At 42.8% G+C, this 25,948-nt stretch overlaps 1 protein-coding gene across 13 annotated transcripts in view; it reads left to right on the top strand.

The window, feature by feature from the left end:
• Positions 1–5,865: 5,865 nt before the first annotated feature.
• LOC117547272 (calcium/calmodulin-dependent protein kinase type II delta chain) overlaps positions 5,866–25,948 on the top strand; it is a 115,318-nt gene continuing 95,235 nt past the window's right edge. For 10 of the 13 annotated variants that reach the window (XM_034217868.1, XM_034217865.1, XM_034217864.1 and 7 more), the window contains exons 1-2: positions 5,866–6,201; positions 10,645–10,739. In XM_034217868.1, coding sequence (XP_034073759.1) covers positions 6,140–6,201; positions 10,645–10,739 — 157 coding nt within the window. In that variant the 5' untranslated portion in view covers positions 5,866–6,139. The remainder of the gene's footprint in view (positions 6,202–10,644; positions 10,740–25,948) is intronic. The other 3 variants (XM_034217873.1, XM_034217871.1, XM_034217874.1) reach the window with 1 other exon arrangement.

Raw genomic sequence — 25,948 nt, 5'->3', positions numbered from 1 at the left:
AATGCATAATACTGATCATATTGATTCCAGAGGTGATTGTTGAAATTGAACATTAAACGAATCAGTATCATTTTATTTGATAAGTCAATATACTTAATTTTTTGCAAAACATCCACTGTTTCGGTAGTGACCACAGTATTTTGACCACAGTATTTTGTTCTCAAGGTTGCATCATATTCTGCAGCTCATCCAGAATGCAGCGGCTCGTCTGGTCTTCAACCTTCCTAAATTCTCCCACACCACCTCCGCTCCTCCGCTCCCTTCACTGGCTTCCGATAACTGCTAGAATCCACTTCAACACAATGGTACTTGCTTACCATGCTGCGAATGGATCTGGCCCTTCCTACATCCAGGACATGGTTAAACTGTACACCCCAGCACGTGCTCTGCATCAACCAAACGGCTCGCTTCACCCTTGCTGCGAAGGGGACCCAAGTTCCCATCAGCAGAAACACGTGGGTTTGCTATCCTGGCTCCAAAATGGTGGAATGAGCTCCCCATTGACATCAGGACAGCAGATAGCTTACACACCTTCCGGCGCAGACTGAAAACTCATCTCTTTCGACTCCACTTCGAGCGATAGATCTATTAACAAAGCACTTATATACTAATAAAGGACTGGCTTATCTAAAGCCAGTTGAGTAGCACTTGAAATGTTTTTGCTCTATGAAACCTGATGTACTTAATATGATTCTGTTTTCCTCAAGTTTGTATTTTATTGGTCGAACGCACTTATTGTAAGTCGCTTTGGATAAAAGCGTCAGCTAAATGCAATGTAATGTAATATTCCCTCAACCTTATTGCTTAATCTTAACTCATAACATGCCTTATGTTGAAGTGTAAATGTTTGAAGCTACTGACCCAGAATCAGCTGAAAGAGAGGGGGATGAGGCTAGAATGGGTGATCTGTTTGGTATTTTGAGCAAAACACTTCAGACATGTTTTTTATATATCTGAGACCTACAGCATAATATATGCCTAACAATAGTATAATAAGAGACCTTTAAAGTAACACACTGATTTTCAGACTTTAAAACACATTTATTTCAAAACTATGGGATTTACCTGCTTACCATTCAATTTTGTCACTACCGAAACGATCATGTCAATTACCGAAACTTAACTATGTTTCGGTAGTGACTGTTTCGGTAGTGACGATTCTAGCCAAAATTGAGCATAACTAAAGAATGCTAGCATACACGTTTTTGAAGAGGTTTACACACATAAAAACCTAATACTTTGCATAAAACCCCCAAAAAGTTGACTTAATAGAAGAGAATATGTGTTCGGTAGTCACAATTCTTAAGGTTACACGCCGATTTTCAGATTTTGGAACAGATTTATATCAAAAGTATGGGATAGAGCTACTTAACATTCAGCCATGAGGGACAGGGATGCAGTGTCACTGCCTTGTAAAAAATGCAGGGGTGTGGCTAAAAACCAGGCTCAGCCATTGGACTAAAACTCCTTCTGTTTCGGTAGTGACATGAAAACTGGGGACATGATTTTTTTAGTGTAGTTTTTTTATTAAAAAATTAAACCCACAATAAATCTAAATATTCCAACTTCTGTTTGAATATAAACAATATACAATACACTACTAGTGTATTCCCCAAAATAAAATTTGACAACAATCCATCCATCCATCCATCCATCTTCTCCCGCTTATCCGTGGTCGGGTCGCGGGGGTAGCAGTTCCAGCAGAGAGCCCCAAACTTTCTTTTCCCTGGCGACATCAACCAGCTCTGACTGGGGGATCCCAAGGCGCTCCCAGGCCAGCGAAGAGATATAATCCCTCCACCTGGTCCTAGGTCTACCCCTTGGTCTCTTCCCAGCTGGACGTGCCTGGAACACCTCCCTAGGGAGGCGCCCAGGTGGCATCCTAACTAGGTGCCCGAACCACCTCAACTGGCTCCTTTCGACGCGAAGGAGGAGCGGCTCAACTCCGAGTCCCTCCCGGATGACCGAACTTCTCACCTTATCCCTAAGGGAGACACCAGCCACCCTGCGGAGAAAACCCATCTCGGCCGCTTGTATCCGCGATCTCGTTCTTTCGGTCATGACCCATCCTTCATGACCATAGGTGAGGGTAAGAACGAAAATGGCCCGGTAGACAGAGAGCTTTGCCTTCTGGCTCAGCTCCCTTTTCGTCACAACGGTGCGGTAAAGCGACTGCAGTACCGCTCCCGCTGCTCCGATTCTCCGGCCCATCTCACGCTCCATTGTTCCCTCACTCGAGAACAAGACCCCGAGATACTTGAACTCCTTCACTTGGGGTAAGGACTCATTCTCTACTTGGAGTAGACAGTCCATCGGTTTCCTGCTGAGAACCATGGCCTCAGATTTGGAGGTGCTGATCCTCATCCCAGCCGCTTCACACTCGGTTGCGAACCGATCCAGTGAGTGCTGAAGGTCGCAGACCGATGAAGCCATTAGAACCACATCATCTGCAAAAAGCAGTGGTGCAATCCTTAGTCCACCGAACTGCAGACCCCCTCCCCCACGACTACGCCTCGAAATCCGATCCATGTATATTACAAACAGGATTGGTGACAAAGCGCAGCCCTGGCGGAGGCCAACCCTCACCGGAAATGTGTCCGACTTACTACCGACGACCCGGACACAATTCTCGCTTTGGGAGTACAGAGATTGGATGGCCCTGAGTAGAGACCCCCTCACCCCATAATCCCGCAGCACCTCCCACAGTAACTCCCTGGGAACTCGGTCATACGCCTTCTCCAAGTCTACAAAACACATGTAGACCGGATAAGCGTACTCCCAGGCCCCCTCCAGGATCCTTGCGAGAGTAAAAAGCTGATCCGTCGTTCCACGACCAGGACGGAATCCGCATTGTTCCTCCTCAATCTGAGGTTCGACAATCGGCCTGACCCTCCTTTCGAGTACCTTAGAGTAAACTTTCCCGGGGAGGCTGAGTAGTGTGATGCCTCTGTAATTGGCACACACCCTCTGATCCCCCTTTTTAAAAAGGGGAACCACCACCCCGGTCTGCCACTCCTTCGGTACTGTTTCCGACTTCCACGCAACGTTGATGAGACGTGTCAACCATGACAGTCCCTCAACACCCAGAGCCTTCAGCATTTCCGGGCGGATCTCATCCACCCCCGGGGCTTTGCCACTGTGGAGTTGTTTGACGACCTCAGTGACCTCCCCCCGGGAGATTGGTGTTGATCCCCCGTCATACTCCAGCTCTGCCTCTAACATAGAGGGCGGAGTTGTCGGGTTCAGGAGTTCCTCAAAGTGTTCCTTCCAACGCCCTAACACTCCATCAGTTGAGGTCAACAACGTCCCATCCTTACTGTACACAGCTTGGATGGTTCCCTGCTTCCCCCTCCTGAGGTGTCGGACAGTTTTCCAGAACAACTTTGGTGCCGCCCGAAAGTCCTTCTCCATGTCTTCTCCGAACTTCTCCCACACCCGCTGCTTTGCCTCGGCCACGGATGAAGCTGCTGCCCTTCGGGCCTGTCGGTACCTTGCAACTGCCTCGGGAGTCCCCCGGGATAACAAATCCCTGAAGGCCTCCTTCTTCAGTCGGACGGCTTCCCTGACCACCGGTGTCCACCAGGAGGTTCGAGGGTTACCGCCCCTTGAGGCACCTAGGACCTTGAGACCACAGCTCCCCGCCGCGGCTTCGGCAATAGAGGCTTTGAACACCGACCACTCTGGTTCAATGTCCCCAACCTCCACAGGAATGCCCGAAAAGCTCCGCCGGAGGTGTGAGTTGAAGGCCTCCTGAACTTGGGCCTCCTCCAGACGTTCCCAGTTCACCCGAACTACACGTTTGGGTTTACCAGGTCTATCCAGAGGCTTCCCCCGCCACTCGACCCAACTCACCACCAGATGGTGATCAGTTGACAACTCCGCCCCTCTCTTTACCCGAGTGTCCCAAAACATACGGCCTCAGGTCCGATGATACGATAACGAAATCGATCATGGACCTTCTGCCTAGGGTGCTCTGGTACCACGTACACTTATGAGCATCCTTATGTTCGAACATGGTGTTTGTTATGGCCAATCCATGACTAGCACAGAAGTCCAGTAACAAACCACCACTCCGGTTCAGATCAGGGGGGGCGTTCCTCCCAATCACGCCCCTCCAAGTGTCTCCATCATTGCCCACATGTGCGTGACAACAATCAATTTCATTAATGGGAGACCCTAAAGATAAGAAAAATCATTGTTGTCATTTGTTCTACCTCAAAATCATTGTTGTCATTTGTTCTATCTCAAAATCTGAGGGCCCTTCCTGCTAGACTATGGTGAATACACATACTTTACAGAGATACTGTATGAGAAACCAATGCGATTTTGGAAAATTGCACAATTTAAATCTATTCTAGTAGACCTCCACAATGGAAATATGATCGGTATAAATGGCCATGACATGGGACACTTAACAGAGTGTGCATGTCCTGAAAGGCTCTTATGACATTTTGTATTTTTTTCAGGGTGAAAAAGTAGTTTGAAGAGGTTTTTTTATTCAAGTAGGGCCACTATTTTGTGGAAAATACAATCTTTTTTAAATGTCCGACCTAAATGATTCCGGTTGCTTTGTCCCTAAGATCTCACTTGCCTTGAAGATCTACATCCTAGCATGTATATTTAATGCAGGTTAAAGAAAATGACTCATTACCTAGGTATGGCAGTTCATACTTGGCCTTGGAAAGAATAGTTTGTGGATGATAACGTTTGGGTTATTGTGCAAGTGGCTGTTTGAACAGTTGGTTAGTTGGATGATCTTGAAAAATGATTTCAAAAAGGAAATGTTACCTTCCATAATGGTTTTAATTAAAAAAGCAGTTTAATCAACTAATAGTTTTAATTATTTATTATAACAAGCTCAAGAGCAAAATTCTAAACTCAAAATCTAATTGTGTAGCAGCGCTTCAATCTTTTTCCCATTTTACTCCATTATCACCTTGCGACACTCAGATGAAAAACTTTTGTTATCTTAATTCACATATATCAGAGAAGGAAATGTTTCCTGAAAGTAAACATTAATAATAATATGGGATATCAGTGAAAAGAGTTCCGTTTGCAGAATATTGCATATATTTATATATTATATATATTATTTTATTTATATATTTTCTTTGTTCTGTCTACTGTATGTACTTAATTTCCACAATTTCCTATAGTTTTTCTTTGTTTCTCTGTCCGAAATCTGTAGTTTCTATGATCACGCTTGCTGGAAATAATAAAGGCAGAATTTTTTGTCGATAACATTCGTGTATCAGTGTAATTTCAATCGCATCAAAACTAAAAATAGCTGACTGTTTTTGTATTCAGGTTTTTAGAGGATCGTTAGGCGCTGTCAAACTATCTGGTATGTCAGCCAGCTACCGCTAGATGTCGCCCTTGTGTAGCATTTTGAACAAGGAAGCGTTGAGATGAAATCCCGTTTTATTAAGCTACACACTGAATACAGAGAAAACCCGGATTGGTAAATCATTTCCCTCCAACCTAAAGTAAATATTGAAGAGCTCTTTGTAGTAACACCCAGGAACCAACCAAAAGGTTTATCATTAAACATTTGACAAAATGTAAATATTTAAATATAGATTTATAATCTATATTAAGCGTATTTTGAGCATTAGGAAAAGCGCTATACAAATCCAATGTATTATTATTATTATTGTTATTATTATTATGTCAAAAGTATTTTACGTTTTTACAAGATGAAGCTATTTAAAAAAAGAGAGTTCCAACAATGTTTTCTTATCTCTTGATAAGAATAGTCTTTATCTAGGCTACACTTGATTGAATACGTATTTATGTTTTGTTAAAACGTGTTTTATTTTGAAATTACAACACCGGAAACGAGGTATTTGTATAAACTCTGTCTTCACCACGGTCCAATCCTCCAGTGTCAGTTTGAGACAAACACAGCAGCAGGTCGCGACGTACCTGTCACCTTAGAGAACCGGGGTCTGAGAGCCGGAACCGAGCGGAGCCTTCACAAGTCTCCACTGAAGCAGAACTCTTCCTGTGTCTCCTTCTGTTTCTCCACCGAAAAGCGACAAGTGTTACTTTGGGATCCGGAGGGGAAAGGGTTGTGGAGTGTAGAGTATTTAAGCGACTGAGCATTCAGTTTCCCCACTGTGTCTCTGCTCACCTGAACATGGCTTCCACCACCTGCACCAGGTTCACCGACGAGTACCAGCTCTACGAGGAGCTGGGGAAGTAAGTTATCTGTATTTTTAAGAATACATTTGTTATTTTGTCGGGTGCTTTCACTATTTGTGTTTAAATAAACCCTAACCTCAGAGGAGACCTCCGCTATACCTGTTTGCACCTTGATATGCCCCGTGCGCGCGCGTGTGCACCACGTCACTCCAAATGTAATTCACATTTCTTTAGATGAAGTTTAAATGAAGTTATAAAGCGCGCAAGCATTTTAAAAGTCTCCACATAAACCCCGAAGTATTGTTTTAAACTCTTAATTAGCTTGCATGTGTTGGTGAACTGTGTGAATCCGAGTGAGTGCAGGGTGACGCCCATCAGAGTGTTGGAGAAACAATGTGCGCTTGTTTGAAGCTGTAATTGAGAGAAAGTTTAATTCAAAAAAGAGAAGACGCAAGGATGAGCGCCTTGGAACGCATGCCGAGTATAATGGCTGTTTGTTATCATTTCTTAATAATCTTAAATGATGTTTCAACAGTCTGGCAACGTGTTAGACATGTTAACACCAGAAGTTCTGTGAGGGAATGTGGTGTGATTATCAGCGGGAACAGGTCACCTGTGTGCTCTGCTCACAGGAAGAAGCCTGCCTTAAAGAGACTGCATCTGAGTCCTTTGGGCAGTGTGTGCCCGCAGCCTCTTACAACACAACGTGCATTCCAACCTGAAGCGTTCACTTTCTCTTTTGCTTTCAAACTTCAAAGACTGTATTTTTTTCCCTGTAAAATTAGGCTAAAGCTGCAATTCCCCATTACAGGTGTGTGCACTCTGTCATGAGTGAGCTTTGGGAAGTGTGCTTCCGCCCTCCCATACCGGGTGGCATGGGAGGGCGGACAGTAGTATTTAATACTGTGTGTATATAACCTATTTATTGTTAAATCATGCCCTAACACAAGTGTTCTTATGCACAAGAGAAACAAGGTGTTCAGACAAACAAACTCAAATATAGTATAAAACAGCAGAAAATACTCATGATACCCTAGAATTCTGTTTATTGTAAAAGTACTTAGTTATAATTAAGTACACAAATGACATCACCCATCTCTTCAGAGAGCTGAAGGTGACCTGTGCAGCAACACATTTCAATCAATATTTGTCAATACTAAGAGCTGCTAGATTGAGCTGCTGTGATGGAATATGTAAGGAGAATAAGAACATACCATGTGGTCCAGCTGGAGTCTCCTCTGCCTCCTGATCCCTGCCTCTGTCCCTCTTTCTGACACTTCATCTTTATTCCTCACATACATTTCTTCTTCTTCACTAATGTCTTCATCTCCTCCTCCTGCTCTGACCCTCCTGGTCTCTTCATCTCCTCCTCTTCCTCCTGCTCTGACCCTCCTGGTCTCTTCATCTCCTCCTCTTCCTCCTGCTCTGACCCTCCTGGTCTCTTCATCTCCTCCTCTTCCTCCTGCTCTGACCCTCCTGGTCTCTTCATCTCCTCCTCTTCCTCATCTCCTCCTCTTCCTCCTGGTCTCTTCATCTCCTCCTCTTCCTCCTGCTCTGACCCTCCTGGTCTCTTCAGTGAACTCTCTTTTCCTTTTCCTCTTTCTGTTCATCCTGATCTCTTCTCAGATATGTCTTTTTGTTGTTGTTGTTGTTGTTGTTGTTGTTGAATCACTCCAATACTCTGGCCTGCAAGAGTCTACTTGTGAAAAGCACTGGTACAAATGCGTGTATAACTTTACACGTTAGGGCCATGTAGCTAATAAGTAGCATAATAAATATAAAATCAGAAAGTATTTATCAAACGCACAGGCAGCTGTGTTTAGACCCAGTTTGACGGTAAAGGATGAATGGTTTAATTTATCTGGCCTCATTGCTGTGATGTGTAATTTGCGTGGATTTAATAGTACCGCATAGTTTAGAGAACTGGAAGAATGAGTGGAAAAGCGTCACATAAATGTATAAGTGCACACAGCTCCGTGGGAATTATTATGTGCAATTCATTTCTTAAGGTTATACTAACAATTTAAGTCATGTTTAATGATCTTTACCATCACTGAAACATAGCTATTAAGAAAGTTATTTCATAAATGGCAGATCTTGATAAATAACCATTATTTGTATTGTTTTGTGTTAAAATATTCACGAGTTAAATTATTTAAAATGCACAGTCCTGAATGTGGGGATCTACAGGACACACATTTTCAGAGTAAAGGCTTTCCCATTATTATAATTTTACTGAAATGTACATTTTACACCACAACGGAACACAAAAGCAGGACCAACCATCATACATTGAATTCCTTGACTAACAAGAGAAAGATTCATTTAAATAAATATTTAACAACAAATGGGCCGGTTCTAAGGGGTTCTTCAGTTCAGCCCGATGAGAGGAGATACAGCTGTGCACATGTCATCATTAACAGACGTCGTTTAAGAGTGACGTTTTTGAGTGAACGAGGACATCCCAATTAATACCTGAGGACTCCTCTGTCCTCGCGTCACCTCCTTGTTTCTCTCACTCGCTTCTTACGGAGGCAGAGCTAAGACGCAAGGAAGGGACGCGAGTGAGGGAAAGGAGGAGGTGAAATATTCAATTGAGACAAGCCTTTTGTCTTCTTGTTCTGTATTGATGACCCATGGTCTGCTCCTCGCACCTGTCTATCCACAGGTGTTCCTCTTCAAGCTCACTTTAAAAAGTTCATGTTGACTGCTCAAACCTGTTCTCTATAACATGACTGTCTGATACAACACTGTGCATCCCAGATGTCCTGTTGTCCACTGAATTCACACCTTTCTTCATTTATGAGGAATAACTGAGGCTACCAGTGTCATGATAGCAAAAATATGTTGGGGGGGGGGGGGGTTTATCTATGACTGGGCAATATGATTCTTTTTGTACCTCAAATATTGCCATAAAACAGTCCTACTAATTAAATTGTTACATTATCCACCATACAAAACGTCCAGAGATAATAATCCGCCTCCACAGCCATTGTGGTCAGCAGGTGTTTTTAATGAACTTTCTTAGACTTCTCCTAATGCATGGATGGGCCTGTAACAACTGTAATGGACATCTCCCATCCCTAATGTTAGCTTTGTCCCACTTGATACAGGCGTCTCAATTTTCTTCTTCAACTTTTAAGTTTGTTCTGGGAAGTTTTTTGAAGTTTGAGAACTGATCCTCAGTGTCCTAATTTAAAATGGCTCCCATGTTTAATTTTGAATGAGTCATTCAAGTCCTCCATTAGCTCTCTTGGCTTTTCCTTTAAGCGTTATAAGGCTGGGGCTGTCACATAGACATATTCATGCTCACCTTCACACAGACTACATACAGGCAACTCAAAGTTAGATGTTGACAGATTAGTCTCCGGAGCTCTGTCCAACGTAAAATAATGTCCAAATGGCATAACGTAAGCAATTAGAATAAATGAAGACACCTGTGCTGGGCCCGATCTTGGTCTTAGTCCAACATTGATTACCTGCTGATCTGAGTATTTCTAATCTTATATGTACCTACATTTGGATTAAATATATATCGGACATCCTGAAATACAAGCTGTATATTCTAAATCTGAACCTTCATTTTTCAATAACTTCAAGATCCAGAAAACGATTTTTTTATACACTTAAATGATTGATTTTAAATGTTTTTGGTGCAGAAAGTGGCTGCTGAGAGCTCACAAACACGACAATAAACAAGATACATTTAGTTCATTAAGTCAAATGCAGAATTCTTGTTAATTAGTTAATTATTCCTGTTAACTTAGTCCTAAGATATCAGTTTAATCACATGTGTTGATATCCAGATAAGCCAATTCTATGTAATGGATTCACTTCGATGGATGGGGGGGGAAGACTGATGGGGCAGAGGGCTGATCCACCTTCATTTATTAATAGAGGTATTACAAATGCTCCTGTTTTGCATTAAAGTTTTGCTAAGTAGCTGCAGGTGCTTTAGGCTTAAACCAGTTTAAAGTATAAAATCAAGAGAAGAAGGAAATCCTTTGTTTACATGTCTCACTTGCAGCAGAGAATTCACAAAGTGCTTCATGATCAGAACAAATCCAGTTAGAAAGATGGACCTGATAAAGGTCACAGTGCAACTGATACATACATATCAGCACCAGAATTCCTTTATTCCACAAACAGGGGGCTCATTTACATTGTTACAGCAAAGTATAGATAGAGACGAAGAAAATGGAGCGCTATTATATAAAAAGGAATGAACATAGTATTTCATATTAAAGTGTACAGAAATACACATTCAAGTAGAAAGTGAGTCGCAGATAAAATGTAAAGAGGAAGAACAAAATATAAATCACCATGCTGAGCTCTGAGCATGATGATCTGCACATTAAAACGACAAGATTCTTTGTCCGATAATGTACAAATGGCCCTTCTAATCCAATAATTCACAATTCAACGTCTTTCTGTTGCCCAAAAGTGTGAATGTTCTGGAATATCCTGCTGTATTGTGACAGATCTCTGACTCTTCCTTAGGGGGGCGTTCTCAGTGGTGAGACGGTGCATGAAGATTTCCACAGGCCAGGAATATGCTGCCAAATTAATCAATACCAAGAAGCTGTCAGCCAGGGGTGAGTACATGAGGCTGCTGTCATGCCACATGTTAGGTACAGTTTGCCCTGAGCAGTTCCTTTATTTAGCCATGTCAGCGCTCAAATCAACTTCCTCTGTTAATGTTTTTGACTCTGCATGTTTTTATCGCCATCATTATCTATCTTCTGTCTGTAGTAGTGGGAGGTGGTCAGGTTATAATGGTAGCGGCCTTGCTAACCACATCTTATTCCTGTCGCTTGAATTCACTCTCGCCAACGCCCTTTCTTTCGCTTTCCATTTTTGTAACTCCCCTCATCAAAGTGATAGCAACATGAAGGAAGACAGCTCTCTTTGTGACTCACTCTCTGATCACAACCACACAATGTGGTTTCTGATTAGCTGCATATGATCTCAGAATAAGAAAAAACTCTCTTCCCTTGTTTCTTTTCCTGTTTACCTTTTTTAATTTTTTAAATAGAGCTCAAGTGAAGGCATGGAGACTTTGAATGTGCCTTTCCACTGCTTTTTTATTCTCTCAATCATTATCTGTGCAGTCGGGAGCAGTCAGTCAAGCATTGCTGAATGATCCTAATGGCCAAACAACGCATATGCACACACAAAAGGAGATATGCTTGAAAAGGCATGTCATTGCACAACAGCAGCAGATGTAGGGTCTCATGGGGGAGGCAGGGGGTTTCCTCAGCATCAACAGCTGCGTGGAAACAAGCAACATGGGGGATTCTAAACATGGAGTGTGTGTGTGGAGTATCTTGTGTTTTAAAAAAGAGAAATTACAACATGTTTATGGAAAAGGAGTTCATGATCGATTCCAAGCCCGGGCCACTCACTCTCACCTGAAGGAAAATTAGAGTAAACTGAAAAGATGAGGGGGTAGGATAGGATAAGCGTACTCCCGGGCCCCCTCCAGGATCCTTGCAAGATTAAAAAGGTGATCCGTTGTTCCACGACCAGGACGGAATCCGCATTGTTCCTCCTCAATCTGAGGTTCGACAATCGGCCTGACTTTCCGACTTCCACGCAACGTTGATGAGACGTGTCAACCATGACAGTCCCTCAACATCCAGAGCCTTCAGCATTTCTGGGCGGATCTCATCCACCCCCGGGGCTTTGCCACTGTGGAGTTATTTGACGACCTCAGTGACCTCCCCCCGGGAGATTGGTGTTGATCCCCCGTCATACTCCAGCTCTGCCTCTACCATAGAGGGCGGAGTTGTCGGGTTCAGGAGTTCCTCAAAGTGTTCCTCCCAACGCCCTAACACTCCATCAGTTGAGGTCAACAACGTCCCATCCTTACTGTACACAGCTTGGATGGTTCCCTGCTTCCCCCTCCTGAGGTTTCGGACAGTTTTCCAGAACAACTTTGGTGCCGCCCGAAAGTCCTTCTCCGAACTTCTCCCACACCTGTCGGTACCGATGCGGAAATCATCTGCAGGTTAATTAAGAATAACTATTCGTTTTTATTAATAATCAATCACAATAGACACATTCAATCAATCGAAACAGGTTTTAGAAAGTGTGATAGAAACAGGAAAGGAAATACATCTGCTTTCAAATGCATTATGTGACATCATTGTAACTACAACTGTTAAAACAAATGTATAAAAAAACCGTTATTTGATGCATGAATATATTGAAATATACCATACTTTCAAACTACAACATGTGGATTCCTGAAACCCTTACCTGCATTAACACGACTAGTGTGGAGGGAGATGAGAGCTTATACTGTATACAGCAGCCTCTCCACTCTGATACAACAAGAGAAGAAGACTAACAAGCACATTTACCTTACATTTCCTGTTTATATACATTTGTATTTACATTTTATATAAATTATAGTAATATTTGTATATATAATATTCTTGTCATCGTGGATACAGAAAAACTAAATTCAGGCCAACAATTTGGTCAGTCTGGTTCCATGCATGATGAACGTGTTAATCAACATTGTAGACGCAAGTCATGATTGCGACCATTATCTGGTTTCCAGGGTTTACATGACGGCAGTTCAGCAGAGTGAATACAGCAGTAAAGCACATGCAGCTGCTTCAGTTTCACCGAGGGAAACCCCAGGCTGGTAGCCAACGCTGCTGTGTGTGTGTGTGTGTGTGTGTGTGTGTGAGGAGAAATCCTAAACAGGAAGCTCCCTCTATTTGGAGAGGCTGTAAACTCTGGCTTCACACAAAGGCAGTATTTCTGGTGCAGTGCAATTCCAAGGCAGAACGGCATGACTGTTCTGCGGTTTAATTGTTTTAAAGTACAAAATCAGAAAGAGGTTTTGACAAACGTGTCTTGGCAATCTCTGCTTTTAAAAGGAAATCCACGATTATAATCAGATCCTGATCTGTTTGTGGGCATCTTTGGTTTTAGTAGATCTGCTTTAACAGATAGGAATGATATTTGTTGAACTTCTTGCTGTCACATATTCTGTGAGAATGTATTTGAGCCGTCACTTGAAGTATGCCGACGGAATATTTTATAGGAAAAGCATATTGCAAGATTCCCCCATGGGAATCAGGAAGTGGGCCGTCGCTATGCAGATAGGACACAGCTTGGATTGAGAGCAGCATTGGTGTGACTCGTTCAGGTGAAACATTCAATTTGATTGGATCCTGAGTGTAAAACATGTCGGATCCTCTCAAAAACAACCAGTTATCAATTGTTGCTCATGTACCATTTTGTAATGTATTGAACGTTTGGTCTGGTGGATTCGATAAACCCACGGTTCTTTGGGCTGTTTTGAAGGGTATGAACATGTGGGCAATTATTTAATGTATTAGCTTTATGTTTCCTACTTTTTTATTGTCTAACCGTAAAGACATTTTAATCATGTTTGAAGTCACATAGTATAACCAATGTGTTGTATGTGCATTGCTTATCCTAAATGCCTTCCTTCAAAATAAAAGCCCTGACACTGAGCCGAACACAGAACATGCAGCCGAACTAAAACATTATCCAGATGTACTGAACTGAAAGCCCGTCTGTATGAGGGGAAACCAGGGCAGCTGTTGAACACAGACCTAGTGATGCTTGGACTCAGCCGAGTGGAAATGATCTCTTGACAAACCCTCCAGAATGTGGAGCAGTTAGCTATGGTTCAGGAGCCGTTCTGCTTCTGGAAAATACCCCGGGCCACAGCCGCTCACCGTCAACCTTCATTCCCATGGAAACAAAATAAATGGAGAGCTAAATATAGTATGTGGGGTAATAAAGACATCAGAGTATATCACAGTCTTTGTGCTGTTAATTATGCAAGTGTTGCTGTCAGTGTCCTATGAATCACTTGCTCAGACATGTTCAGCTGAACAATAATGTCATTTACTGAATTTGAATCAGATAATTTTTCGTGACGCTTCATTTACCAGCAGTGAGCCCTGTAACCAGAAGTGGGAGTAAGTCCTACATGTGCAAGTCATGTGCAAGTCTCAAACGAACAAACTACTAAAAGTAGATTAACTACATTTTTCAAAAGTTTACAGTAACTTCTGTAAAAACAAAGGGGAAATAAACGAGGCACCTCTTTTCCTCTCTCTCTCTCTCTCTCTCTCTCTCTCTCTCTCTCTCCTGACAGCCCGTCAGTATCAGGGTTAGTCAAAATGAATCCCTTGTCGGTTCTAGTGTTCATTTAACGTTTTGTCTTCTCTTTGCAATGCTTAATCGATTTGAAACCAAGTCTAACGTAGCTTAAACTTAACGTTAGCTTTCTAGCTAACACATGCACGTAGCCTTTCTCTGTGGGGTTTTGTTGTAGTGACGAATTAAGTTGGATGTTGTGGTGGTTGTGTCACTGATCTTTATGCTGCAGACCCTGCATACCGCTGTTCTCTTCTTATTAGCGTCATCGACAAAATAATCCTTGAATCCAAACTTCACTATTTTTGGACCAACGCTAGCCGCTGCCATGTTAACTGACACTCCTGCCGTGGGTTACCAGGTTTGCGCGCACGGTGCTATAATCACCCAATTACGTTTTTAAAAAAAAAACTAAACGTAATATCTCACTACAAAAACAAACGCAAATATTTAATTTTAAACAGTCAAGTCCTTTCAAGTCATCTGTCTCAAGCTTAAGTCAAGTCTCAAGTCATGAATACCAAGTCAAAGTCGAGTCTTTAATCAATGTTAGTCAAGCAAGTCTCAAGTCCAAAAATATGCGACGCCAGTCAAGTCATGTGACTTGACTCGTAACTCTTCCAGAGTAATGTTCACACACACCAGACTCCCAAACAGATGCGCAAACAGGCCTGATGTGAGTGTCTAAATCGGGGGTGGGGAACTTCCGGCCCCCGGGCCGCGAGACAATTTGATACGGCCCTCGAGGTCATTTATAAACACACGCAAAAATGTAAGAAATCTAGACCGCAAAATAATTAAATAAGCGAATGCCTGTTTTTCCTTGCCGAGGTTAGCGTCCTTGAACACAACACGAGCCTAACGGGCCGTCTACACTACAGGCATAAACAAATCTTGAAGCTGGGCGTGTCTGAGGCTTGGCGATTTCTCGCGACCAATCACATGAATCTCCCGCCCCCGACATACAAAGCAATAGCAATGTTAAAACGAAGTAAACTGGATATAAAATCCCCAAACAGGCGAAAACCTACCAGTTTCACCCACTGTCTCTGCCACCTCCCTCCATGCCTGGTTCCTCCGGTTTGTATCCCGGTAAATAGTTCTGGTCGTAAAGAACCGGGTGATTTGCTACCGTAATTTCTCGTTTGGAATATGAGGAAATGAACTGCGGTCTGGCTCTCCCAGCTTGCACGCGGTTTGATTGGCTAGCGCTTGTACTGGCGGGATTTGCATAAACGGGATTTGATTGGCTTATGCCAAGCATCGAGCCTCAAAAGTTGAACATTGCTTAACTTTTGATGCTCACGATGCTTGCAAAGCCACGCTCCGCTCCCCACAATGCAGTTCGGCGAAGATTCAAAATCAACTACGTCACCCCATTCAAGTGAATGGGCGAAGCGGTGAAAGCATTTTTCGATGCCTGTAGTGTAGACGGGGCATAACGTGTCATCACGTGGTATATGTCTCGTCTGACAGGGGTGCAGTTCTGACGGAGAGCACCAGAACGCCGCTCCTGGCCGGGACCTCACACATGCAGTACCCATAAGGAGCCGTACACTTGCCGCAGTTTTTGCGTGGCTGTGTCTTGTAAGCACAGTGGCGATCTGTTCATCTGACATACTGATCATACAGTCAATAGCTTTGTTGTTATTAGCATCTGGTTAGCTAGCTATGCTAACGAATATAAAAACCTTTTTCTACAACCAGTGAGGTAAAGGCACATCTTTATATGATCATTATAGTTATAAAAAAACAAGAGAATAAAGTAAACGGGTATAAAATACTATATGATAGTAAAAAAAAGTTGTTATTAATAAAGAAGAATACAGTTTGAAAGGAGAGTGATTTGTAAAATATCCAGAAAGACAAATAAATCTGCTTACAGTTCTGTTTCATATGGGTGTTGAGAGATGTATCCATAGATCTCTTAATGTTGCTCTCAAAGTGCACCAGATTGATGCTTTTAACTTCAATATTAAAAAAATAAATAAAATCTTCCCGGGGAGCATGCCCTCCGGACCCCCCTAGAGGAGGTCCCCACCCCACTTAAATCATGTCCACATGGATAAGAAACTAAATACATTTGCACACATCGTGTCCATATCTTTCTGTTTTGGTGGTCATGCCACAACCGTGCACGTGCATGCGTGCGTGAGTCATGGTGAGATATCTGGATTAAGAGGTTGCTTTTTCTTTGCACAGCATGAAAGAAAGGCCAAATGAATGGGCTGTGATTTTAGTATTTTTAAGCAGAGGTCAATCATTTGTACGGCCGTCGGAGGATGTTGAAAACATTGAAATGGCCCTTGAGAGGAAAAAGGTTCCCCACCCCTGCTCTAAATGAAGGGCTCCATTAGGGCACACACCGGTGTGAGTGGTTGGCTTAGCAGATAATGTCAGGAGCTCAGCGTCATTTACACAGAGCCCTGCTAAGGTGTGTGTTACTTTTCTCTTTCATATTGCCCGTTCGTTCACACGAGGCCGTAACAGAACCCCGGAAACGGACCCCTAAAACGATAACGGGTCCCAAGGTGGAACGCTCTGGGGGGGCCAAACGGCTCCGTGTGTACTTCCTATACGATCATTTTCCTGATGACGATGAAGCCATAGCCCGCCTCTCCCCACCTCTGTTGCTCACTGCTGTAGCATGGTCAGTAGCTACTGCTACAGATGTTAGTGCAAAATCTATAGCTCCTCTACCACAACCATCAGCAACAAGTGGACATGGAGAACTACATGTTGCGAAATCCACCGCGGAGAATAAACAGAAGGGCAACCATGCTCGGGGGTCTTCTTCACTGCTTTTGGTATATTTTGTGGCGGAAGTAGAGCGCCACTTACAGGCCCGGCATATGTACTACAGCGGGTCGAGCGGTCTTGTGTGAGGGGACACATTTATTGAGCCGTATCCGTGTGAACGGAAGACTTTTTTGGTATCGAATTCAATTAGTTTGCGTTCCCTTACTTTCTGTCGTTGACTGTGGGTTTTGCTAAGTGGATAGCTGTCAACATTCACTGACCATTAGGCACTGATAAGAGCCTCTTGTTGTCTCTGCTCTGAGTGTTCCACCAGGGAAAACAACAGATGGAGTTTTGTTTTATGTCCTTGCATTTATTTTTACCCAAGGACAAAACCTCACTGTTTCACCCTCTGTTATTGATTCAGCTGAGACTAAAGACACCTTTTCTTTTAAATTTAACTGGATTTGAATGCATTCAAACTCAGTGATGAGATTTGGAGTTGAAGCTTAACAGTAGAGCAGTGAGGGAAGTGTATTTTTATTAATTCACCCCAGACTCCCTCGTCTTTTAAGTGATGCCCAGCTGCTCGCGACAGTCTAAAAATATCTCATTAGAGTGACGAGGGAGCATGAAAAGCAGAAATCAGGCTGCCATGTTATAGAGCAGCTGTCAGCAGGTGTAGAGGACTCCCCACTCTTTGACAAAGGCCTCATTTCCACATCAATCCACTGGAAGAAAAGGACTTATCCTTCCAGCTTTTCTTTTCTTTTCGAACAATAAATGTTGGGGTGAATGAATAGAGGAAAATCAACAGCATGAAATATGTATGATAAGATAAACACGTGCTTTAGAATGGTAGCCATCTGTCACTCATAATAGTCTAGTTGCCAGCAGTGTGAACCCGGAAATGTTGAGTACCCCAAAGTTTTATGATAGAAATGTTTAATACGGGCACATAGAAACTGCCGAATGTTGGGCAATTTGGACAATTAGCAAAGGTTTTTAATTAGCATTATATTCTATTTCGATGAAAAAGCCTTTTGGTTTTGGACAGTTTGAGTGATTAGGGTAGTTATCAAGGATGCTGAATGCATTTCTGACCTTTTCAGGATCAAACATGGCAGTTTTAATATTGGCCATATGTGTACCCTCTGTGGGCTTTTTTTGTCCCATAAAACGACAAAATATTGCCAGTCTCTGGTTAAAACTGCAATTTCTGATCCTGAAAATATCAGAAATGGATTCAGCAACTGCACTCATCACTTAAATCTTAAGGTGCTGTTTACACGGGAATGAAACGGGTTGTATCCGCTACTTTACTCTTTCATATTGCCCGTTCGTTCACACGAGGCCATAACGGAACCGCGGAAACGGACCTTTAAAACGATAACGGGTCACATGGTGGATAGATCTGCGGACGGAACGCTCTGGGGGGCCAAACGGCTCCGTGTGTATGTCCTATACGATAATTTTCGTATGAAGCCATAGCCCTGCCTCTCCCTACCTCTGCTGCTCACTGCTGTAGCTACTGTCAGTAGCTACTGACCATGCTACTGATGTTAGTGCAAAATCTACAGCTCCTCTACCACAACCATCAGCAACAAGTGGACATGGAGAACTACATGAACTACATGTTGCTAAATCCACCGCGGAGAATAACCAGAAGCATGCTCGGGGGTCTTCTTCGCTGCTTTTGGTGTATTTTGTGGCAGCGTCGCCAGCAGGTCGAGCGGTCTCGTGTGAGGGGACACGTTTATTGAGCCGTATCCGTGTGAATTCGGTTTGTTTGCATTCCCGTGTAAATGGGGTCAGCCCCCTTAGAGAATGTCATCATGTCTCCGTTACCCTTTAATATATCTGTCTCTCTTGCCTAAAGTGTGTCCTCTGATCCTAACTGCTTCCATCAAAGATTTAAATCTTATTGCGCTTCATATTTAACATTGTTTCAGCATCATTAATTCATTAGTAAATCCCACCACACAAGGGCTTCTTTGTGTGTCAACACACAGCAACTGCACTCATCACTTAAATCACTCCAAAATTGTCCAAGCCATTTTTGAACTATTGTCCACATAGGCCAGGGGTGTCCACATTTTTTTACATACAGAAAATTACACAAAGGGCTGGGCCAATCACTAAAGATGAGGCATATTGCCTCATATGTTAAGTTAAAAGGGAGCAAAATCAATCAAATGGAGGTAAATTATTCTCGATACTTGAATATGCTTTAAGAAAAACAGCCTCCATCACAGCTCTGCAGAGGGTTTCATTTATTCTGTTACAAACAGTGTTGCAGCCCCTCCCTTAAACAGAGCCCTCAGAGTGCTTATTATAAAGGGAAATAAGAAGGGTGTATTTCAAGTTTGTTATGCAAATAAATTATTAGGCTTTATTTATCAACTAAGATTTGTAAGAAAATGTTTTCAACTTGAATACTATTTAATATATGTTTACAAATATATTTAAGAAGTATAAGACAAGCACAAGTTTCATGTACGGGCCATGTTCCATTTTACTTCTTGAATTTGCTGAGGGCCAATTCAAAATGGACAACGGGCCGCAGTTGGCCCCAGGGCTGTAGTTTGGACACCCCTGACATGGCCCATAATGGTAATTCATGCTAATTAACGCAACTTGTGCTAATTGTACAAATAGCCCAACATATGCAAGTTCGCATCCGGCAGTTTATATGTGAAGCCGTACTATACATTTGTAACATAACACTTTGGGGTACTCAACATTTTGTGGTTGCTAACGCCATTGTAACACATAATCACTGATGTTCCGCTGTAACGGTGGTAGACTCATCAGAGCACAGTGGGCTCACAGAGAGAGGGGGGGGGGCAGGAGCTCCAACAAGCCGTGTAGGACAGAGAGTGAATACACATACTTTACAGAGATGCTGTATGAGAAACCAATGTGAGTTTGGAAAATTGCACAATTTAAATCTATTCTAGTAGACCTCAACAATGGAATTATGATCAGTAGAAATGGCCATGACATGGGACCTTTAAATATTTCAAGGTTTTTTTTCTTTGTTCGTTGCACAAAAGAAGTAGTACATGAAGTCACATTTGGAAATTGTGATGAGCTTTTTGCCCTATTTTTACAAGTTTAACCTGCAAAACCCCCCACAAATATAAGTTATAATCAGGGGTGCACATAACTTTTTTGCCCTGGTTCTCAAAGGAGCACCTGGAGATGTTGCTTGGTGCTCATCCTTAAAATGAAATAAACCGTAACTTTTGAGGGGTCTTGACTTTATTTGCCAGACACACGCACTGAACACACATGCAGAGGTGAACACAGAACACACATGCAGAGGTGAACACTGAACACACATGCAGAGGTGAACACAAGACAACATTAGCACGACCAGTAATCCTACAAGCTGTCATCACTACCCTCCTGACTGTTCTCCTCACTGTCTTCCTCTCTGTCAGACATGGTAGCTGATGATGTAGGCCTACTTCTTTCTCTCTGGTTGAGTCTGTGATTAGCTGCTTGCATCCACAAGTCAACAGCTGGGTTTGGGTCGAAAGTCTCTGTTGTCATCTTAGACAAGTGGATGTAATCAAATAAGTATGTGAACATAACCAATAACCTACCATAGCCAATAACAAATGAATGTAACTTATTTTATTTGTGTTGTTCATTCATATCTTATTTTACCTTAACATTTATTTATGCATTTGTTTTATCTCTCCAGTTTTAAAGGATATGTTTGGTTACTGTCCTATAGTATACATTGGAATGATTTAAAACCTGTTTATCCCAATAATTATAAAGGAGTGCCTTGGAAATATATGTTTACATAAATTGTGACCAAACCGTTTGAACTTAGACTAAGAGTCCTTTACCTCACTGAGCTGTAGTTAACTTATCAGCCTCTCAGTCTGACTGGAGAGGACTCTCCCTCCACATTATTATAGAAACATCTTCTTCTAATATCCGTTAGAGCAGCTAGCACGGCACCAGACAACAGCGCCGGTACCGGTGCACCCTCCCTCTCTCCCTCGCATTTTGGCTGTGAGCTGCGGGCGCCAGATAAGCCAACATCCCCCATTTTCATCACTTACAGCACCCATCGTACAGGGCAAATGAAACGTGTAACCAGGATGAAAAGGGTGTTACATTTACTTAATTGTGAATATTGTTACATCAAGGCCGAAAATTAGGATGAGCCCCAACAGTCAAAATGTTTGTTTCCCTCCCAGAACTGCCAGCGCAGCGCCTCCACAGATCTGGCGCCCTAGGCGAACATCTAGCCAGCGCTACGGGCCGGCCCTGAGTCCGGCCATGGTTCATATGCAACTCGCAAATATCTTTCTCTCTCTCTCTCTCTTATCTCTCTTCTCTCCTCTCTTTTCTCTTCTCCCTTCTCTCTCCCTCTCTCTCAATGTTGGTACGCAAATGCGCTTTGTTTCAAATGACCCGGTGCTCTTTTTTTGGCGGAGGTGCGCATGCGCACCTGCGCACCAGTTATGTGCAGCCCTGGTTATATACCTACCGATACCTAAGGAGTGGCGATGATTACAATTTTAAACGGTCTTGTTCATAGTTTGTATAATAATAGTGCTATATCTACATGTGCCTGTCCTTCTACTGCTGACTCTACAGTATATGCTTTTCTGTATGACTTTTCATAGTGGGAGTCACTTAAAGCCCCTCCCATCTTGTCTTTCATTGGTTTCATCCACTCAGGTGCTGCCTCTTCCCATCTGTTTGAAGCAGGGATAAACTGGAGTATTCCTTCTGGGCTTTATTCTAAATCCTCATTTAGCCAAGTAGGGCAGCCACTTGAGGGACAGGCTGCCGGCTTTAATTAGAGCTGCTTTCTCCGTCAGACAGACTGGAGGCTCCAATCTGGAGACCACATCTTCCAGTTGTGCTCTCCTCCGCCTTAATAAACCACTCCACTGACTGTGAGAGCTGTCCCTCTGACGCTCTGCGGCACTTTGAAAATTCATCCCTTTCCCTCATTCTCATTCCCTTTCTTATCTCTGTTCTCGCATACTCCTGTGAATGGGGAAGAAGAGAAGCCATTGTTCTTCACTCTTTATAGAGATAAGGATAGTGTGAATTTGTGGATGACCTGTGGGAGTTGTGGTCCCAGAACTCTTTCCATCAACTCCAAACATCTTCCCTGATCTGGTCCTGTTTACAATAGCAATACTGTTCTATAATCCATTAGAACTGGCAGCACCTGCAACAGGAAAAACAAGGAACCATTATTTATTTAAGACGAGACGATTGTGACGATTGTACTTAGAACAACACGCCTCCACCAATGGAATACATGTGTTAATTGCAGTGAGCGACACGAACAATATCATTTATTTTGACCATTTGAAACTCACTCTGTTAAACATTTTGAGACAGTGAAGTATACATTAGGTCCAGAGAGCTTTTTCTTATGAGAACCAGGCACTGCCTTGGGATTTCTGCTGCGATGATTAATGGTTACTATATTACGTCTGCGGCTAGCTGAAGTTGCATCATATTAAAAAGGACATTATTTGGCTTTCCCAATGCAAAAGCACTGATCAGTTTTGGCTAAAATCTTGTTTCGTCTTCCCTGCCTTCCCTCCATCAGTATGTTTTTTTTTCTCTTTCAAATACTCAGTGGATGAAATGTTGGATTGCATCATTCACTGGATTGATGTTTTTTAAGGGCAGCCACAGCAAGAGCTCTTTTTCAGGCTCAGAAAGAGGCTTAGGAAGTGCATTAGGGCAATCTGTGTGGATTTTTATTGTAAAAAAGTTAAACCCAAACCCTGTAGGCCAGGGGTACTCAAACTTTTTTATTAATCAAATCAAGTTTTATTTATATAGCACATTTATAAAGGATTTTTGGTCGAGCCAAAGTGCTGTACATATAATAAAAATAGCCTACAGTAGAGACACTTTACAGCAAATACAACAGCACAGATTGTTCAGAATATCAGTATGAGGAAAAACGACACCCTCTATCCTTAGACCCTCACATCGTACAAGGAAAAACTATTAAAGGTCCACATGTGAATTGTATACTAGGTCACTGGTCCGGATCAATGCCAGTAAAGTCCCCCACCCCCGGAGCAGAGCAACGAAACTGAAATTAAGAATTAGTTTGCGCTATGCATGGGCCCCCCTTGAGAGGGTTTCCCGACATGTCGTTGCAGTAAATTAAAGGGTGTTTCATGTTTTCGTTGCTGTGGACCTTCTTAATCTACCTTCTTTGGGGGCCCCCTTCTGGTCCAAGCACTTGCCTGTCCGCAAACGGCGCCCCTGCAGTGTGCAAAAAAGCACACGTCCCACCGTCCAGGACGTGTTATTTACGGTATCGGACAAGTAGATCTTTCAATTGACTTGTCCAGTGGACAAGTGATTTTTTTCGCCCTCATTTATTGACAAATTATTGATAAATTCAGTTTACAAAAGGCAGAACTCATTCGCAAATGGTCCGTGTCCGCCATTGTTCGTTTAGAAATGTTAGTTTAGGTTCTGCTTGTCGATTCCTAAGGAAATGCATCTCGCCGCTTTCTGTACTGTTAGACGGGGCGGGACCATGGATGTAGAACAGTGATTACCAACTGGCGGCCCGCGGGCCACATCCGGCCCGCCAGACATTCTCATCCGGCCCGCACGACGGGGGTGACTGTGGCGTTGGCGGAGTGGTTACTGCATTCGGCTCCCACCCTTTTTTTTTTTTACAACGTCTCGTGAGTAAGGTGCAGTACCGGAGTCCAACAGAGAGGCAGCAGCTGCAGGTCAGTAGACTGTGTACTGCAAAACCTTCCCTGCCTTGAACAAGAAGTGATCCTTCGCTGTGAAGAGTCTGGTTAATGCGGTCCGCACCACAGCAGTAGCCCAGCTGCGACATAGTCCAACAGAGAGGCAGGAGCTGCGGGACAGTAGCCTAGAAGCAGGGTTGGGTTGTAACGGAATACATGTAACGGCGTTACGTAATGAGAATACAAAGATCAAGTAGGCTAACTGTATTCAGCTGGCGTTACATTTGAAAAACGAGTAATCTGATTACAGTTACTTTCGTAAACCTGAAGTGAATACATTTTGGAATACTTATTGGAATTATTGGTGGAAAAGTTTCCTCACAAAATGTAATATTCATTACCGGCAGAACTGTGTGCACACTGCACAGCGCTGCAGCATGTCTGTGAGCGAGAGAGAGATGCAGCGTGTCTGTGAGGCCCCGCCCCCGCACGCAGATGAGAGAGAGATCTCTTTTAAACTATATTGAAAGTTAGAAACGGAGATGGTTCGATAAAATGTGCAAGATAACCTTTATGTAGAATGTCTTTATTGTCGAAATGATGACATTTCATAACGGGATCAAATCAAAGTGAATGGCCTGCTGCTGCTGAATGCATGGGGCAAGTGACTGGAAAAAGTTTTAACAGTTATTACATCGTTTCAGATAATAAATAATAAATAATAATGATAATTCATTCTATTTAGGGGCGCCTTTCAAAGCACCCAAGGACACCTTACAATTCATAACATTAGATTACTTTATTGTCATTACAAAAATGCAAGCACAGTGTAACGAAATTTAAGGAGGGTCTAACCAGAGTGCAAAACAGTCAGTTACATATACAATTATCAGAAGTATGTACCAAATAAATGATACAAAAATAAAGGTAAATAGATGGGAAATGTATAAATAGGAATAAATACACAGATAATAATAAACATAACCTATTCCAAGGAAAGGTTTTAAGACAGTACAAAGAATCAAGTCTGGGTGATGTTTTTTATGTGGGGTGCAGATGAGAGAGCTGTCCAGAATGACACCAAGATGTTGTGTTTGAGTTCTTGATAAGCCATTAAAACAGTAAAATAAGTGTCTCCTGTTCACCAAAACATACCCATCTGTTATGGAAAAAGAAAGTATTCTAAAAGTAATCTGAATACATTTTTAAGACACGTAACTGTAACTGTATTCTGATTACTTTCAGAGCATGTATTCAGTAACTGATTACATTTACAAAGTAACCCTCCCAACCCTGCCTAGAAGTTATCCTTCGTTAGCGTGAAGAGTTTGCTAAGCTTTATGCGGTCTGCAGTACCTGAGCGTGCTCCACTAGCACCCCCCCCCCCACTTCAAAATTCTGGGCTATATAAAAATCGCTGACCCGCGATAGTGTCTATTGGATACATTTTGGCCCTTGGACAAATGTAGTTGGTGATCCCTGATGTATAATAAGAACGACGTGTAGCACAGTGGCAAGGTTGGGAAGCAAAACTCGGTTCCGGAGTTGTGAGGACAGGAGGCGAGGCCGAGCCCCGCGGACCGCAGCTCTCTCTCTATGCTCCGGATCATCTGATCGCTGCACGCTGCACAGCGATCATCTGATCGTTAAAATCCAAACGATATCCAACCCTATGTGTGATGCAGTAAAATCTTACCGCTCACTTACGTTAGCGGTGTCGTAAAATACGATGCCGAAGAAGAAGATTCCAGTGACCCCAATTTTTGTCCATTCTTTACAAGTGAAAAATGTATTTTATGTAAGTACATTGCCAAACTCACTTGTCCATACATACAGTGGCTTGAACTAGTGGGAGAAATGGCACGGTTTGTCTTGAACCTCGGCAAAAAAGGCATTAGAAGCATTAGAAAGTCAAGGTAAACTTGCGGTTAACTTGCGATCTGCAATGCGTGTCACGCTCGCGCACACAAGTAAATGCACGTTCATTCTCACGCGTCAGACACAAGAAAATATACATTAATTTACATCAGAATCACAACGTTTTTATTTTTTTATTTTGTATAATTTTCATTTTTTATAATGGGACGCAGGGTTCGGTCCGGATTGATTTGAAGTTCGGTCCGGAGTTTGAGAAGTTCTGCTGTAGGCCTTCATAAACTGTGGATATCTGGGAGAAGGTCAGTGTCTGATTCAGC

This window comes from Gymnodraco acuticeps, unplaced genomic scaffold, assembly GCF_902827175.1.
Source record: "Gymnodraco acuticeps unplaced genomic scaffold, fGymAcu1.1, whole genome shotgun sequence".
Lineage (NCBI taxonomy): Eukaryota > Metazoa > Chordata > Actinopteri > Perciformes > Bathydraconidae > Gymnodraco > Gymnodraco acuticeps.
Note: the sequence above shows the minus strand (reverse complement) of the source record. Positions and strands in the feature narration are given on the sequence as shown.